Genomic DNA, 14,825 nt, shown 5'->3' on the forward strand with positions numbered 1-14,825 from the left:
GTCCATCACTGCAAACCTGGTCCTTGTCCTGTGAGTTTTTTTCAGAATACATTGCTTACTTTTATTTACAAAATGCAAATGAAACCGAAACTGTTCAAGTGTTTAGCTGGTAAATCATTACAAATTCCTACCAGAAGAGACAAAACTTCCTTATAAATAAGAGGAATCTTTGATGTTTTTTTAAAAAGTAACGCTCCTAATCTTTGGAATTTGGGTTTTTCCCTTAAACCAGAAACACTTGCTTATTTTTGCAAGGTAAGCATAGCTGAGTTCTGGCTGCTTTCGATGAAGACTGTACCCATGTGGAGATGAGATAAACCATGGCTTCCTTGTGAGGTTGCCCATGGCCTGCCTTCTCAGGTGTCTGCACACTGAGAAAAGAAAGGAAACGTTTGTGCCGCTTGACATTTAGGTTTTGGCTCTTGGCCATAATCAAGTAGAAGTGTTTTCTTTATGTCTTGAAAGTTAATTGTTTCATCAGTACAATCGATTAGCTCTGCTTCCCCAAATCCCCCAAATCCATCCTCTTCTTTATTTTTTTAACAGCTTTTCATAACCATACAAGTCACCCATTTAAAGTGTACAATTCAGTGCCTTTTAGTATATTCGCAGAATTGTGCAACTGTTACCATAATCAATTTTAGAACATTTTCATCACCCAAGAAGAAGCTCCCACTCCACTTAGCTGTAATCTCTCTCATGACCCATAGCTCTAGGCAACTAATAACCTGCTTTCTGTCTCTATAGATTTGCCTATTCTTTACATCTCACCTAAATGGAATTCTACAATATGTGGTCCTTTGTGACTGGCTTTCTTCATTTAGTAAAGTGTTGTCAAGGTTCGTCCATGTTGTAGTACATCCAATGTATCAGTACTTCATTTCTTTCAGTTGCTGGATAAAATTCCATTAGGTTGCTATACCACATTTTATTCATCCATTCATTAGCTGACGGACATTTCGGTTGTTTTGAATATTATGAATAACGCTGCTGCAAACGTTTGTGTCAAGTTTTTTGTATATTCTGTTGGGTATACATCTAGGAGTAGAATTGTTGGGTCATATCATCACTGTACGTTAAACCTTTTGAGGAACAGCCAAACTTTTTGCAAAGGGTTTGCATTATTTTACATTCCCACCAGTATGAGAGTCCCAATTTCTCCACATCCCTGTCAACACTTCTTACTGTCTGTCTGTTTGATTCTAGCCATCCTACCAGGTGTGAAGTGGTATCTCATTGTAGTTGTGATTTGCATTTCCCTGATGCTAATGATGTTGAGTATCTTTTCATGTGCTTGTTGGTGTATCTTCTTTGGAGAAATGTCTATTCAGATCCTTTGCCCAATATTTAAATGGGCTATTTATCATTAGTTCTTTATGTATTCTAGTTACAAGTCTCTTATCAGATATATAATTTGCAAAAACTTTGCTTCCATTCTGTAGGTTGTCTTTTTACTTTCTTGATGGTATCCTTTGAAGTGCAAAAGTTTTAAATTTGATGAAGTCCTATTTATCTATTTTTTCTTTTGTTGCTTGTGCTTTTGGTTTCACATCGAAGACTTGTGTCGATTTTTAAACTCCAGGTATTACAAGACCAAGTGGATGAGCTCCAGTCTGAGCTGGAAGAATATCGTACACAAGGCAAAGTGTTCAGACTTCCCTTGAAGAACTCTCTGTCAGAAGAGCTTGATGGTCACAGTGGATGCACTGAGCCTGACCGGGGTAAGCCATTCAGACACCATCTTTACAGTGTCTGCCTTTGACTTTTGTTTTTTTCTAAAAAGTGTAAAATTGAGTATAAAATCACAAAACTTTGGCAACCGAAAAAAAAGACTTTGGCAATACTATTTTCTTGAGCTATTTCACTTGTGGTCTGGTTTTTCATTTGTCCTTGAAGTGTTTATGAAACTATTTCTGTCTGATTTTGATATGCATCAACAAAGGAATGGAAAAATCAAACCACAGGGGTATTTGCTTTGTTTAAAAAAAAAACAGCTGTCCGCAGTCTGAGAGTCCAGGCCGGGGAGTGTTAGAATTCAGACACTGAGGCTGAATCCTGCCTTTCTAAGATTGCCAACTGGTATGACGATGGTTTTGGAGAATGGGCCAGCCAGAAACCACAGAATTTGGTTTCTTAACTCTGGCTGTGCTAAATGTCTGCAAAACAACAAATAAAATAATTAAGTGTTGGTTGCCTACATTCACTCTCAGCTCTTTTCCTCACTCCTGATATCCTGCCTCTTTCCTCCAGTGTGCTGAGTTGGAATTTCAGAAAGGGCTCAGAGTAAGTTCTGCTATTAGAAATAGTTTTCTCCACTGCTACTTGGAGTAGGAGTATAGGTTCTTACAAGGGTTGTTTATCCTTCTCCTCACCTGTTTATTCCAGAGTAAATAAGGGATTAGGAAGGGGACAGGAAGAGGCCCTAAGACCTTTCCTCTGATTCTAAGTCTGTCGCCTTATTGTAGCTTGAGGATGGAGCCCAGCTGATGATATGATACATCTCAGCAGCTTTTCTGGGCTTTTCCATAGACGACCAAGTGCTGGGGGTTCTCCTTATTGGTACGTGAAGCTAAACCATCATGGGGTGGTTTACACCCCAAGTATTACTTCTCAGTTGGGGTTATGCCATGATGTATGAAAAGAAAGCCCAAAGCAAGACAATTAATCCCAGACACTAGACTTATGCCCTTTCTCCCATCTGCCTGTGTACCCCCAGCATGAAAAACTTTTTGGAGTCTCCTGCCTTAAGAAATTTCTACGTAGTAGGAAACATAATTATCTTTTCTATGTACTAGCTCAGCCTCCAACTTATACTTCACTTTTTCAGTGTCCTTCTTAGTCATCATCATGGGTAGCTGCAGAGGTGAGCTCATATGGATGAGTTGGGAAGTTCTCCCCTAAACTGCCTATGTCCAGGTTCCTAACCTATGGCCTATTTTTTTTAATTTTAGCTGACAATTTAAGGTGGGTTCCACCTACAGGAAGTTAATGTCACAATACTCAGTCTTCTGCAATGTTGAGTGATAGGATGGATATCCTGACCCAAGAAGTTAACTCCTCAAGCACAGCAGCAAGTATGCTAGCCATCACTCTCCTGCCACATTGCTCCTCTGCTAGTGTGTTGCTCAGTGCTTGTTGGATGGATAGAAGGCTGGTTGGTTTGACGAAACTACCTCACTCTGCAGCATTTTCATTAGGAGGAGGCCAACTTTAAGAACAATGTCCACACCTACCCCCACCTACCGTTCAAAAAGAGGGATTTTATTAAGTTTTGGTACACTGCCTGTACATGCAAGAATCTGTCCACCTTCACGTCTTCCTGTTTTCCCTAATGCTTGAAAAGAGACTTCTCCTGGCTTCTGTTGTTTCCTAGTAGATGTCATCTGTGGCAGTTTAGGCTGAAAATTGTTCCTTAGTTAAACTGAATGTCCCTCCTAGGATGCTGGTTATGTTACTGAAAGAACCTGCTGCAGGGTCATGGGTCCCATGTGTTTTCAGGGCTTGGCTCTGAGGAATGCAATCCACTGAATATGAGCATTGAGGCGGAGCTGGCCATCGAACAGATGAAAGAGCAGCATCGCAGGGACTTGTGTCGCCTGAGACTAGAGCTTGAAGATAAAGTAAGTCCTTCTTGTCAGTCCAGCTCTCTTTGAGCTCTGACAAGCTTTTGCGTGCAGACACTCTCGATTCTTTTTTATCATAGGGTGGCACTTTCTGTACATTTCCTCCTGCATCGGTGGCTGCCAGGAACCCACTTATTCAGGATGGTTTTATAGGCTGAGGGTGAGGCCTTTTCCTCCTGGGAGAGATTTTTTCCAAAACATAGTATCTTCAGCCCTAGCAAGCATGGAACTTTTGAAGGCCATTACATTATTTATAACTTGTAAAAAAAAAAAAATGTCTTAATAAAACCAAAAAAGCCCTTTGATATAGCATTACCTCCTAAACTAGGTACAAGTTCTGAATCTGGCCTCCAAAACCCTTCACCATGTAGCTTCAACTTAGATTTCCAGTCTTCTCTTTCACAATTCCTTTGAGTCACCTCATCCTCCAGCCAAAAAGGTGGTTCACTGTTCTTCATCAAACTGTCCTCTTTTGCTCATGCTGTTACATGCTATGTGATTATTCCTTTCTACCTTTTGAAGGTCTGCTCACCCTTCAGAGTTTATATCAAATGCCACCTCTTGCATGAACCCATTCCTGAATTCCCCCCGACCAAATGTAATGTTTTCCCTCCTTTGATTCTCTGGGTTACATTGTAGCTCTTTTTCCTATACCTTTTATATTTTTTATTCTGCCTTGTAGTCTACTTGTTTGTACTTGTCATAACCATGTCTGGACTGGTTTCTCCTTGATGGCATAGACTACATCTTACCCAACTTTTGGTCCCCATGAGGCCTGCGGAATGCTTGATAGGTGTTCGGTAAATATTGAATTTAATTAACTATTTTAAGGCCCCAAGTTTACAGTTAGAAGGCATGCCTGGGAAGACAAATGGTATCTATGAGAAGGTCTAGTCGCTTTTAATAGAGTTGTTCAGAAACTGACAAAATTCAACCAAGTTAAAAAGGAAAGCCAACCGTGCCTGACTTAAATGTGTCTTATTTAATGTGGTTGTGAATTAAATTACTTTAAAACAAAATGGGAAAACTGAGGAATGTCTTGTAGGAAAAAGTACTTACCGCCCCCATCACCTTTCCATGGCCTTGAGTTGAATAACGTGGTGGCGGTTTTGCTTCCTGACCTTAGGTGCACCATTATGAGAAGCAGCTGGATGAAACCAAGGTCGCCTGTGAAAAGGAGCAGGAGAGCATGAGGCAGAAGTATGAGAATGAGGTGCACACCTTAGAAAAACAAAGAAGTGACCTTAAAAAAGAAATTGCAGAACTTCAGGGCCAGGCAGCAGTGCTCAAGGAGGCACAACAAACAACGACCCGCAGACACGAGGAGGAGAAGAAACAACTGCACATGAAGTGGGATGAGGAGAAGACTCAGCTGCAGGAGAAGCTGAGGCTGGAGCACGAGATGGAGCTCAAGGCTCGACTGGAGCAGGCGGAGGAAAGCCTCACCCGGGAGAGGGATGGACTCGCTCATGAGGGCGCCTGGACAGAGGAGAAGGTGAGAGGCTTGACTCAGGAGCTGGAGCACTTGCACCAGGAGCAGCTCAAAGGCCTGGTGGAGAAGCACACTCTTGAGAAAGAGGAGTTGCGGAAAGAGTTCTTGGAAAAACACCAAAGAGAACTTCAAGAGGGAAGGTAAGGAAAGTGGGGAAACGAGTAGCCTGGGCGCTGTCCCTTGGGGCTACCAGGAGTCCCGGTCAGTCAAGGAGATGGGACAATCAGAAGGCCTACTAGCCCATTCATTGACTAGATTCCTTTTGGTTTTTCAACCTGTTTGCCATTCTTTAGACATAAGCCTACCCTGGAGTTATTGAAACTGTTTTTAAAAAAGAAGAAAGTATTTCTTGTATCAGACTTGTATTTTTTAAGGTTCTAGATGAGGGTAAGATTATCCCAAATGTGGTTCCTTCGTTTTTCAGTCTTGTTTTCTGAAAAAGGCTATTTCTACTAGATTTTGGGCAAAGTAACTCCTCCGAGAGTTAGTAGACATGACTCTGTGCTCACCTTCCCCACGTGAGATCTCAGGCACACTCGAGGGCTTTGGTTGCCTCACTCTCTAGTTAACTCGGTGCTACTTTATTAAATAAGAGGCAAAAGCATAATGAATTCGTTAATATGTGTGTTTATATGACTGCTATCCTCCAATGTATACTCAATTAAAATGAAAGAATTTTATGTATTTCCCAATAGGAGTTAGGTTAATATGCATTTGATCATTTAATGTAAAATATCAGTTTACGTTTTTGGTTAAAAATCCATAAGCAAATACATGCAGGAGTATGCCAAAGAATTTGGTTTCTAAATTTTCCTTCTAAATTCAGAGAGAGGTCAGTCAGTCTTTTAAATTAATTACGGCTGCTGGTCCTGGCTCTCGGAACTGAGATGCTCTCTCAGTATAAAGGAGTCACATAGCCATCAGTGAAGACCACTTTAGAAAGGACTTAGATTGCTTGCTTGGCCGTCTCTTCTATCCAGGGGAGATGTGTTTTGTTTGCTTCTGGAGTTGACGGCAGTTTCAGTAATGCTGTATGTTGACCACATTTAGGGAAAAAATGGAAACTGAGTGTAATAGAAGAACCTCTCAAATAGAAGCCCAGTGTCAGGCTGACTGTCAGAAAGTCACAGAGAGATGTGAGAATGCTCTGCGAAGCCTGGAGGGCCGCTACCGCCAGGAGCTGAAGGAGCTCCTAGAACAACAGTGCGAGGAGAGATCCCAGTGGGAGTTTGAGAAGGACGAGCTCACCCAGGAGTGTGCAGAGGTCCAGGAGCAGCTTAAAGAGACTCTCCAGAGGGAGAAAGCAACTTCTCTGGTCCTGAGCCAGGAGAGAGAGATGCTGGAGAAAACATACACAGAACATTTGAATAGCATGGTTGTTGAGAGAGAGCAGCTCCTCAAAGACCTGGAAGATCTAAGAAATGCCTCTGAAAGTCAGCAAAGTCTGCTGTCCGAGCAGATCCTCGAGCTGAAGAGCAGCCATGAAAGAGAGCTGAAGGACCACGAGCAGGTTCTGTGCCAGGCAGGCGCCTCGGAGCAGCTGGCCACCCAGCGGCTTGAAAGGCTACAAAGGGAACATGACCAGGAGAGGCAGGAAATGATGTCCAAGCTTCTGGCCATGGAGAGCGCCCACAAAGTGGCCTGTGAGAAAGCAGAGCAAGAGAGGGCCAAGATGAGCACAGAAATCTCCCGGCTTCAGAATAAAATTAAGGAAATGCGACAGGTGGCATCTCCTCTCTCCAGGCTCCAGAGGAGCTGCCAGGCAATGGGAGGGGAGGAGGCAGAAGGGAGCGGAGCCATGTCCCTGCTCCAGCAAGGAGAGCAGCTACTGGAGGAGAACGGAGATGTCCTCTTAAGCCTGCAGAGAGCTCATGAACGAGCTGTGAAGGAGAACGTGAAAATGGCCACTGAAATTTCTAGATTGCAACAGAGGCTGCAAAAATTAGAGCCAGGGTCGGTAATGTCTTCTTGTTTAGATGAGCCAACTACTGGATTTCTTGGAAATTCTGTGGAACAGACAGCGCCATTTTTACTGCAAAACCAAATGGAGCAGGTGGAAGGCGTGGCCGTGCGGTGCGCCCCAGGTGAGCTGCAGGAGCCTGAGGTTGGGGACCTCGGGAGCACAGGGACCAGCTCTGCTCAGAGACAGCACGTCAAAGTGGAGGAGTCTGAAGCAACAATAGAGAGTTTTTCCGAGCTTGGAAATAGTGAGGAGACCAGGACTGAGACCTGGGACCTGAAGAATCAGATTTGTCAGCTTCAGGAACAACTAATGATCTTACGCGCAGACTGCGATCGAGCTTCTGAAAAGAAACAGGACCTACTTTTTGATGTTTCTGTGCTAAAAAAGAAGCTAAAGCTGCTTGAGAGAGTCCCTGAGTCTTCTCCCAAGTATAGACTGTTATACGAGGATGCTAGCAGAGAAAACGACTGCCTTCAGGAGGAGCTGAGAGTGATGGAGACGCGCTACGACGAAGCCCTAGAAAATAACAAAGAACTCGCCGCAGAGGTTTTCAGATTACAGGACGAGCTAAAGAAAGTGGAAGAAGTGACTGAAACATTCCTCAGCCTGGAAAAGAGTTATGATGAGGTCAAAAGAGAAAACGAGGAACTGCACGTTCTGGTTTTGCGACTTCAAGGCAAGATTGAGAAGCTGCAAGAAACATCGGTGCTGCCGTGTGACTGTGTCTCCTTGCGGGAGGCCCGTGAGGATAGCCTGGTGGTGGACCCTGACGAAGAGGTGCTCGGCCTAAGTCAGACCCTGGAGGGTGTGCCAAGGGTGGTGAGTGTACACCACATTATAGAAGAACATTACCAAGAAGGCCAGTACCTCGAGCAGGAGAACACACAGCTCCCGGAAGGAGGAAAAGCCCGTGAAATTGCCTGGCTACACAGAACCATCCGGACACGTCGGGAAAAGCCGGGAGTCCAGAACCAGGTTACACTGGAGGGAAACCCTGCTCTCCTCCACCTTCAGGACAAGCATTTTCAGCATCAGGCCACCATAGCAGAGTTAGCACTGGAGAAAACAAAGCTGCAGGAGCTAACTAGAAAGTTAAGGGAGAGAGTCACCACTTTGGTTAAGCAAAAAGATATACCTTCTCAAGGAGAAAAGGAGGAGGAGCTGAAGGCAATGATGCACGACCTGCAGGTGACCTGCAGTGAGATGCAGCAGAAAGTGGAGCTCCTGAGGTAATGTATGCACCTGCCAACATCATGGATCCCAGCGAGCACCTCACCACATCTAACTCCCGCTGCCTGCTGTGCCTAGAGAAACTAACCCCCTGGTAATCTTCAAGAAGAGAGCAGAACTTCAGGCTTCCTCTGCCTCTGCATCCTATTAACAACTAGACTAGCCCTGCCTCCGAGGCATTCCCTTCCCTTCCTCCCGGGAACTCAATGTCTTGTTCGTTTGGGTGTGAAAGTCCATAATGGAGCGTGTCTGCCTTTAACAACATGCTCGTCAATGTCTGTCAAGTCCTTAACTCTTCCTAGCACTTGGTTTGGATGGATAAATTTTTTTTTTCTTCTGAATGTTATTTTCCTCGTTTTGATGAAACAAGCTCTGTGAGAGTGAATGCCTTTTGTGTATTAATAACTCACCTGGTAGATCAGAACTCCCTTCCTGTACTAATATAGGAAAATGATGTGTCTTGTGGCTGACCGTGTTTCGCTTGTATCACGTAGCTCAGGCTGATATTCTGTAAACAATGGAAATTTATCTTAGGACATAAAATTTCATTGAGGAGCTACCAGATTCTAATAAATGTGCTTGAAGAATAAAGAGGCAAGTGAAACTAATTGGAACCACTGCTCACTTGACTTTGTAAAATATGATTGCTATAGTCTTCTAGCAAATTCGGTTTCAAAAAAAGACTCGTAAAATATTACATCGTCTGAAACAGCTTAATGATCTGAAACAAAATTATTTAATTCTAGATGTAGTTTTTCCTCTTCTTACTTCAGACCATTTTTAGTTCTAAAAATCATAATATGATGAGATGGATAAAAATCAATGTAAACATTACTGTACATATTTCACTGCGGCCCTTTTATTTGTGTGTGAATTTTCTTTCTCTAGGTCCCCTGGGCCCTAAAACTAAAACTCACACAGCCAAGTAATATGGTTTTTGTCTATTCGGAGCAGGAGGACTAGAGACTGAGTGGAGTTACCTGCTCAGAGCAGTGCGCTCGCCACTGAGAGCAGCAGCCAGAGCGGGCACTGCATCCTCACCTGGCTCCACGCTGAGGGTGTCAGCCACACTTCCTTAACTTAGTCCTTTAGTGAAATTCTTACTTCCCAAAAGAAATGAGTCAATATGTCATAGCTTGATTTCCAAGTACTAAGACACTACTAATTTAGACTTCTCTTTATAACTGGCGTGGAGTACTTGTTTTATATTGGAAGTTACTAGAAAGTATTTCCAAAGATGCCAGATGACTCCCTTGTTGTAACTATTTTTTTAAATCTCTGTACTTCAGATATGAATCTGAGAAGCTTCAAGAGGAAAATTCTATTTTGAGAAGTGAAATTACTACTTTAAATGAAGAGGATAGCATGTCTAACCTGAAATTAGGGAAATTAAATGGATCTCAGGAAGAAATGTGGTAAGATGTAAATTTTCCTAAGGCATTCTTGCAAGGACTAAAACTATTTTACTTCAACTTTTAAAGCCTAACTCTTAAGTTATATTTTCATTGTCCCTTTTAGGCAAAAAATAGAAACTGTAGAACAGGAAAAAGCTGCAGTTCAGAAGATGGTTGAAAATTTAAAGACACAGGTAAGGTGATACTTAATATTTCCCAATGTTTCCTGATTCTGAAATTTTCTTTGTTTATTTGAAATTTACAAATTTATAGGACATGCTACTTGAATAGCATGTAGCTAATGATGGTGAGGTTGCAAATCCTGAGTTTCACAGTGGAAGCTCACTTCTGGCTGACTTGAAATGATCTCACCCATGTTTTCTTCTAGGACTTGTATAGTTTTATTGTTTGTATTTAGACTCCTAATCCAAGCAGAGATTATCCTCATGTGTGGTATAAGATAGGGGTTTCTGTTTCTCGTGAATATAATAATGTATGTATTATCTCTAGACTCAGTGCTTGACGTAAGCTCTGTAACCAGTAGGGGGAGGGGGAGAGGATGGGGAGGTGACGCCTCTAAAACCAAACCCGTGAAATCCTAGCCCTATCCCACACGTAGTTTAGATTACTGTTAGCTCCTTCCTCTTTCCTCACCATGATTGAAAGGAGAGAGTTAAGGACAGAATTTCACAGATCTAGAATACCAGTTAATTGTTATATCTTTTCACCAAGAATTCAAGAATTATGATTTATTCAGATAGCCTGTGCCATTCAGTGCCCAATTTGTATAATCTCACACCATGCAATTGTGCGGGGGAAGACCATTTAAGAATCTGTCTGAAACAGTCAAAAGACAAGGACATCCTGGGAAAAGAGTATTTTCAGTACTTGAAATAGACAGGGTACTAACATCTAAAATATATTCTGTACTCTTACGAACAAATGGCAAAACCCTGTTGAAAAATAGATAATTGACATGAATGGTCGAGTCACAGGAGAAAAGAATACAACATATAAAAAGATGGTTAACCTCATTAGTGATTAGGAAAGTGCAAATTAAATGTTTCTTTTTTTCACCTGTCAGATTAGCAAATATTAAAGATTGGTGTCATCTGGTATTAAAAAGGGGGTGAGGAAATGCGTGCACCCAGACGTCATTGACAGGACTACAAGTTGGTAGCACTGTGAGGAGGACATTTTGGGGCTCTCTATCAAAACAGTTATGTATATGCCTACCTTCAAAAAATGATCCTAAATACAAAATGCTACCGTGTGTAAATGAATTTTCTAGAAGATTGTTTTGTTTCTTCATAATTAAAGGAAAGAATGATAAATCTATATGTCTGTCAGTGTGGGCATGGATAAATGCATTATGGAATACCCTATAGCCACTAAAAATAATAGCATGTGGAGGTTTCTGAATGCACTGACTTGGAATGACAAGAGTCTATAAGATATTATAAGTGGAAAAAGCAGGCTGTCCAAATATCTGAAATGATTTTGATATAATGATAATGATTTTGTTATAAAGAAGAAAAAAATCTCTGTGTTATATGGGTTTTGTATATGCAGAGAAAACAATCTAGAGGGACACGTATCCAGCTGTAGACAGTGGCTCCCCGTGTGGAGTAGGGCTGGACTGAGTGTCCATCACTTCTTCATATACTTGCGAATTGACTGAATTTGTAATAATGAGTATGCATTATTTCTGTTGTTAAGTGTGTGTGTGTGTATATATATATGTAACTTTACCTACATAAAGAGGGAAAAAAATTAGTTTCTAAATCTGTTTGTTAGCAGAAAGTAGGGTAACTAGTTTTTAAAATATATTTCCATTTTAATTAGATTTCAGAATTAAAAACCAAAAACCAACAGTTGAATTTGGAGAATACAGAACTTAGCCAAAAGAATTCTCAAAATCAGAAAGAATTGCAAGACCTTAATCAACGTCTGGCGGCAGTGCTATGCCAGGAGGATAACGAGCCAGGACACAGTGCACTGGAGGAGTGGGAACAGGAAAAATCTCATCTGAGAGAAGAACTGGAGCGCTGTAAAGTCCAGGTACAGTCTGTGGCCACGCTGTGGCCTGTCTGGAGGGAATCCCAAGAAATGAAAGAAAGGCTCGTATTAAATTTCTTATACATAAAGTCTTAGTAATTAAAACAGTGTGGTACTTGCACGTGAATAGACAGGTAAGAGGAATGGAAAGTCTAGACCCGAATACAAATGGAAAACTTGTGTTTAACAAAGGTAGCTTCTCAAATCGCTGGGGTAACGATGGACTTTTTAATAAGTGGAGCCTGGACAATTGGGTAGACATTTGGAACTAGATACAGTTAGATCCATATCTTATACCAAACGTGAGGATAAACTGTGCTTGGATTAGGAGTCTAAATATAAACAATAAAGCTGTACAAGGACTAGAAGAAAACATGAGTGAGTTCGTCTTTAACCTTGGTGTAGAGAAAGGCTGTCTAACTATGACTCACAAACCAGAGGCAAAAAAAAAGAAAAAATGATTACATTTAAAAACTTTGCATGGCCTAAAAAAAAAAAAGAGCATAAACAAAGTCAAAAGACAACTCACAAACTGGGAGAAAATATTTACCTCCTATACTACAGAGAGGGGCTAGCATCCCTACCATGTAAAGAATTTCTGAAAACCAAAGGCCTTAGGACCCAAATCTGACAGCAAAATGGGGGGAACACAGGACAAATGATTCACAAACAGGAGATGAAAATGGCCCTCAAGTCTATGGAAAAATGTTCAAAATCACTCATAAGTAAAGAAATGCAAATAAAAACAACACTGATGTATCATTTTTCAGATATGAGACTGACAACAATTTACAAATATGACCACATATTCTTCTGGCAAGGCTTTGGGGAAACAGCCCCTTTCATACACTGCTGGGGGGGGATGTAAACTGATGTTATCCTCTGGAGGGAAATTTGGCAATACCTAACAAGATTGCATATGTACTTACCTTTTGTCCTACTTCTAGAAATTTACCTTAGAGATGCACCTCCAAAAATATGAACATTCATAGGCACAGAGTTATTCCTTGCAGCATTGTTTGTAATTGTAAAATATTGGGAACAGCCTGGATGCTCATACGTAGGAGAGCGGTTGCATGAATGTGGTGGGTACAGCCACACCATGGAGTAGTGCTCTGCAGCTGTTAAAAAAAAAAAAAAGGAGAGAGAGAAGGAATGAGAAAGATCTCTATTGATATGAAATGATTTCCAGGACATACTGTTAGTGAAAAAATAAAGGTGCAAAGAGCATCTGAGGGCGTCTGGAGTACGTCTTTGTCCACGTAAGGAACCGGGGACAGGTGTCTGCTCATTTGGGCAAAGGGAGCAGAGGAAGGATGGGCCAGAAGCTAAAGAGATGGTTACCTTGGGGGGTGGGGGGAGGATGGACTAGGAATGGGAATGGGAGACAGATGAGGGAGGGGGTGACACTCTGAGTATGTCTTTTTCTATGGCTCTGACTTTTAGAACACACATTCTTCACATATCCCCAAATAAACACCATTCAAACCAGTCCAGATGTGGGGGTACCAAAATGGAACACAGCACTAACAAATGAACCTGACTATATTATGAATGCATAACATAACCACAATGGGAAGAGAAGAATTAACTTAAATAATTAAGTAATTGGAAATCACATCTTGACTGTATACTGTAGGACTACAGACAAGACAAAGTGCACCCATTGTTAGGAGGATCTAGTCAGAACATGTGTTTCTGAGTGGGTGTGGGTTACTAATTCTGGAACCACTCTGTGTGTGCTAGGATTGAGCAAATGAGTACATACACTGTAGACCATAAGAACTGAGTTTCTCACTGTTGGAGATGGAGGTGTAAATGGAGAAACGCGGAGGGCTAAGACGAACCCTGCGATGCTGGACTGGGATCCCGGGTGTTAGCGTAACTCACGTTTCTGAACATATATACAGAGAGATAGACACAGATGTGTGGATACGAATGGGTGCTCAGGTCTTGGTGTCTAAACACCGTTCTCCTATAAAAGGAACCAGGGCTCCTTGGAAAAACGATGGATTCCAAGGCTGGGGCAGGGAAAATTCAAGATGAGCTTGGAACATCTCATGGTGCCAGAAAGAAAACAGTGCTCACAAGAAGATGGGGCATGTTGAAAGGACACAGGGCCCAACCCGAAAGGAGCTTCTAATGACCAAAGCTGCAACAATTAGATCAACAAAGTAAATAATCATAGTATAGCGTAAAATAAATACCTATGGCTTCATACTGATGTAAAAAATTGGATAAGTAAATAAAGCAGGGAGAAACAACAGCTCTTCCTTAGAGTAGAATTCTACTTAGTAAATGGAGAAAAAAAGAAGGCAAAAGAAAGTCATCATTAGGCAAATACCAGAGTAATAATTTTTGTAGACAAAATCCACTGATAGACACTAAAATTAATAAGCAAAATTTAAGGAGAAGCACGATTTGCATAGTCTCAAAGTATCTCCCCCAAGAGAAAGATACAGACTTTATGGTGGAGAAGCCTGCAAAAACTACCTTAGAATCCATGGTCCTGCCATTTAAGTGGAAAGTGTTTTGAAAGATAGTTGAGTTCTGTTGAGTATGAGGGTGAATGGTCATGGAACAGCGTCATTGAATTTATACTAGTGTCTCCCCAGTGCTCCTTTTGGGAACCCTGAAATTTCCCTCCGGCTGAATGAGTATGTGTATTGTTTGACTTTTACATTTTTTTCTTAGTCCTCCACTTTAGTGTCTTCTCTGGAGGCAGAACTTTCTGAAGTCAAAATACAGACTCATATTGTGGAACAGGAAAACCTCCTTCTCAAAGGTGAACTGGAGACACTGAAACAAGTAAGACTGTGTGCTGTGTGGGGCAGGGCGGGGCTTCACAGAACTATGCACACCTGACGGTCTGGCTTTTCTTTTCACTGAGTCCTGTCAACTAGCTATTACTTAGTAAAGTCGAGGGCTTGCAGAACAAGTCTGTTTATAAGGGGTCCCATCACTAATTCTCTAAATGTCGTCTTAGTTAGGTAACTTACATATGGTCTAGACTGAAATTTTGTTCCTATAAACGAATCCCACCACTGCAGCTCAAGAAATTTGTT

At 41.7% G+C, this 14,825-nt stretch overlaps 1 protein-coding gene and 1 long non-coding RNA gene across 15 annotated transcripts in view; one reads left to right on the forward strand and one right to left on the reverse strand.

The window, feature by feature from the left end:
• NIN (ninein) overlaps nt 1-14,825 on the forward strand; it is a 93,148-nt gene that overhangs the window by 54,913 nt on the left and 23,410 nt on the right. For 10 of the 11 annotated variants that reach the window (XM_046653286.1, XM_046653287.1, XM_046653289.1 and 7 more), the window contains 8 exons: nt 1,583-1,721; nt 3,499-3,620; nt 4,750-5,255; nt 6,166-8,307; nt 9,598-9,723; nt 9,827-9,896; nt 11,548-11,763; nt 14,455-14,568. In XM_046653286.1, the coding sequence (XP_046509242.1) occupies nt 1,583-1,721; nt 3,499-3,620; nt 4,750-5,255; nt 6,166-8,307; nt 9,598-9,723; nt 9,827-9,896; nt 11,548-11,763; nt 14,455-14,568 (3,435 nt within the window). The remainder of the gene's footprint in view (nt 1-1,582; nt 1,722-3,498; nt 3,621-4,749; nt 5,256-6,165; nt 8,308-9,597; nt 9,724-9,826; nt 9,897-11,547; nt 11,764-14,454; nt 14,569-14,825) is intronic. The other variant, XM_046653297.1, reaches the window with a different exon arrangement.
• LOC124235398 (uncharacterized) overlaps nt 1-14,825 on the reverse strand; it is a 62,425-nt gene that overhangs the window by 861 nt on the left and 46,739 nt on the right. For 3 of the 4 annotated variants that reach the window (XR_006887458.1, XR_006887460.1, XR_006887457.1), the window contains 3 exons: nt 12,716-12,881; nt 8,719-8,816; nt 4,683-4,790 (listed from right to left, as the gene is read on the reverse strand). This is a non-coding gene — a long non-coding RNA (uncharacterized LOC124235398). Of the gene's footprint in view, nt 1-4,682; nt 4,791-8,718; nt 8,817-12,689; nt 12,882-14,825 lie in introns of all 4 variants that reach the window. The other variant, XR_006887459.1, reaches the window with a different exon arrangement.

This window comes from Equus quagga, chromosome 2, assembly GCF_021613505.1.
Source record: "Equus quagga isolate Etosha38 chromosome 2, UCLA_HA_Equagga_1.0, whole genome shotgun sequence".
Taxonomy (NCBI): Eukaryota; Metazoa; Chordata; class Mammalia; order Perissodactyla; family Equidae; genus Equus; species Equus quagga.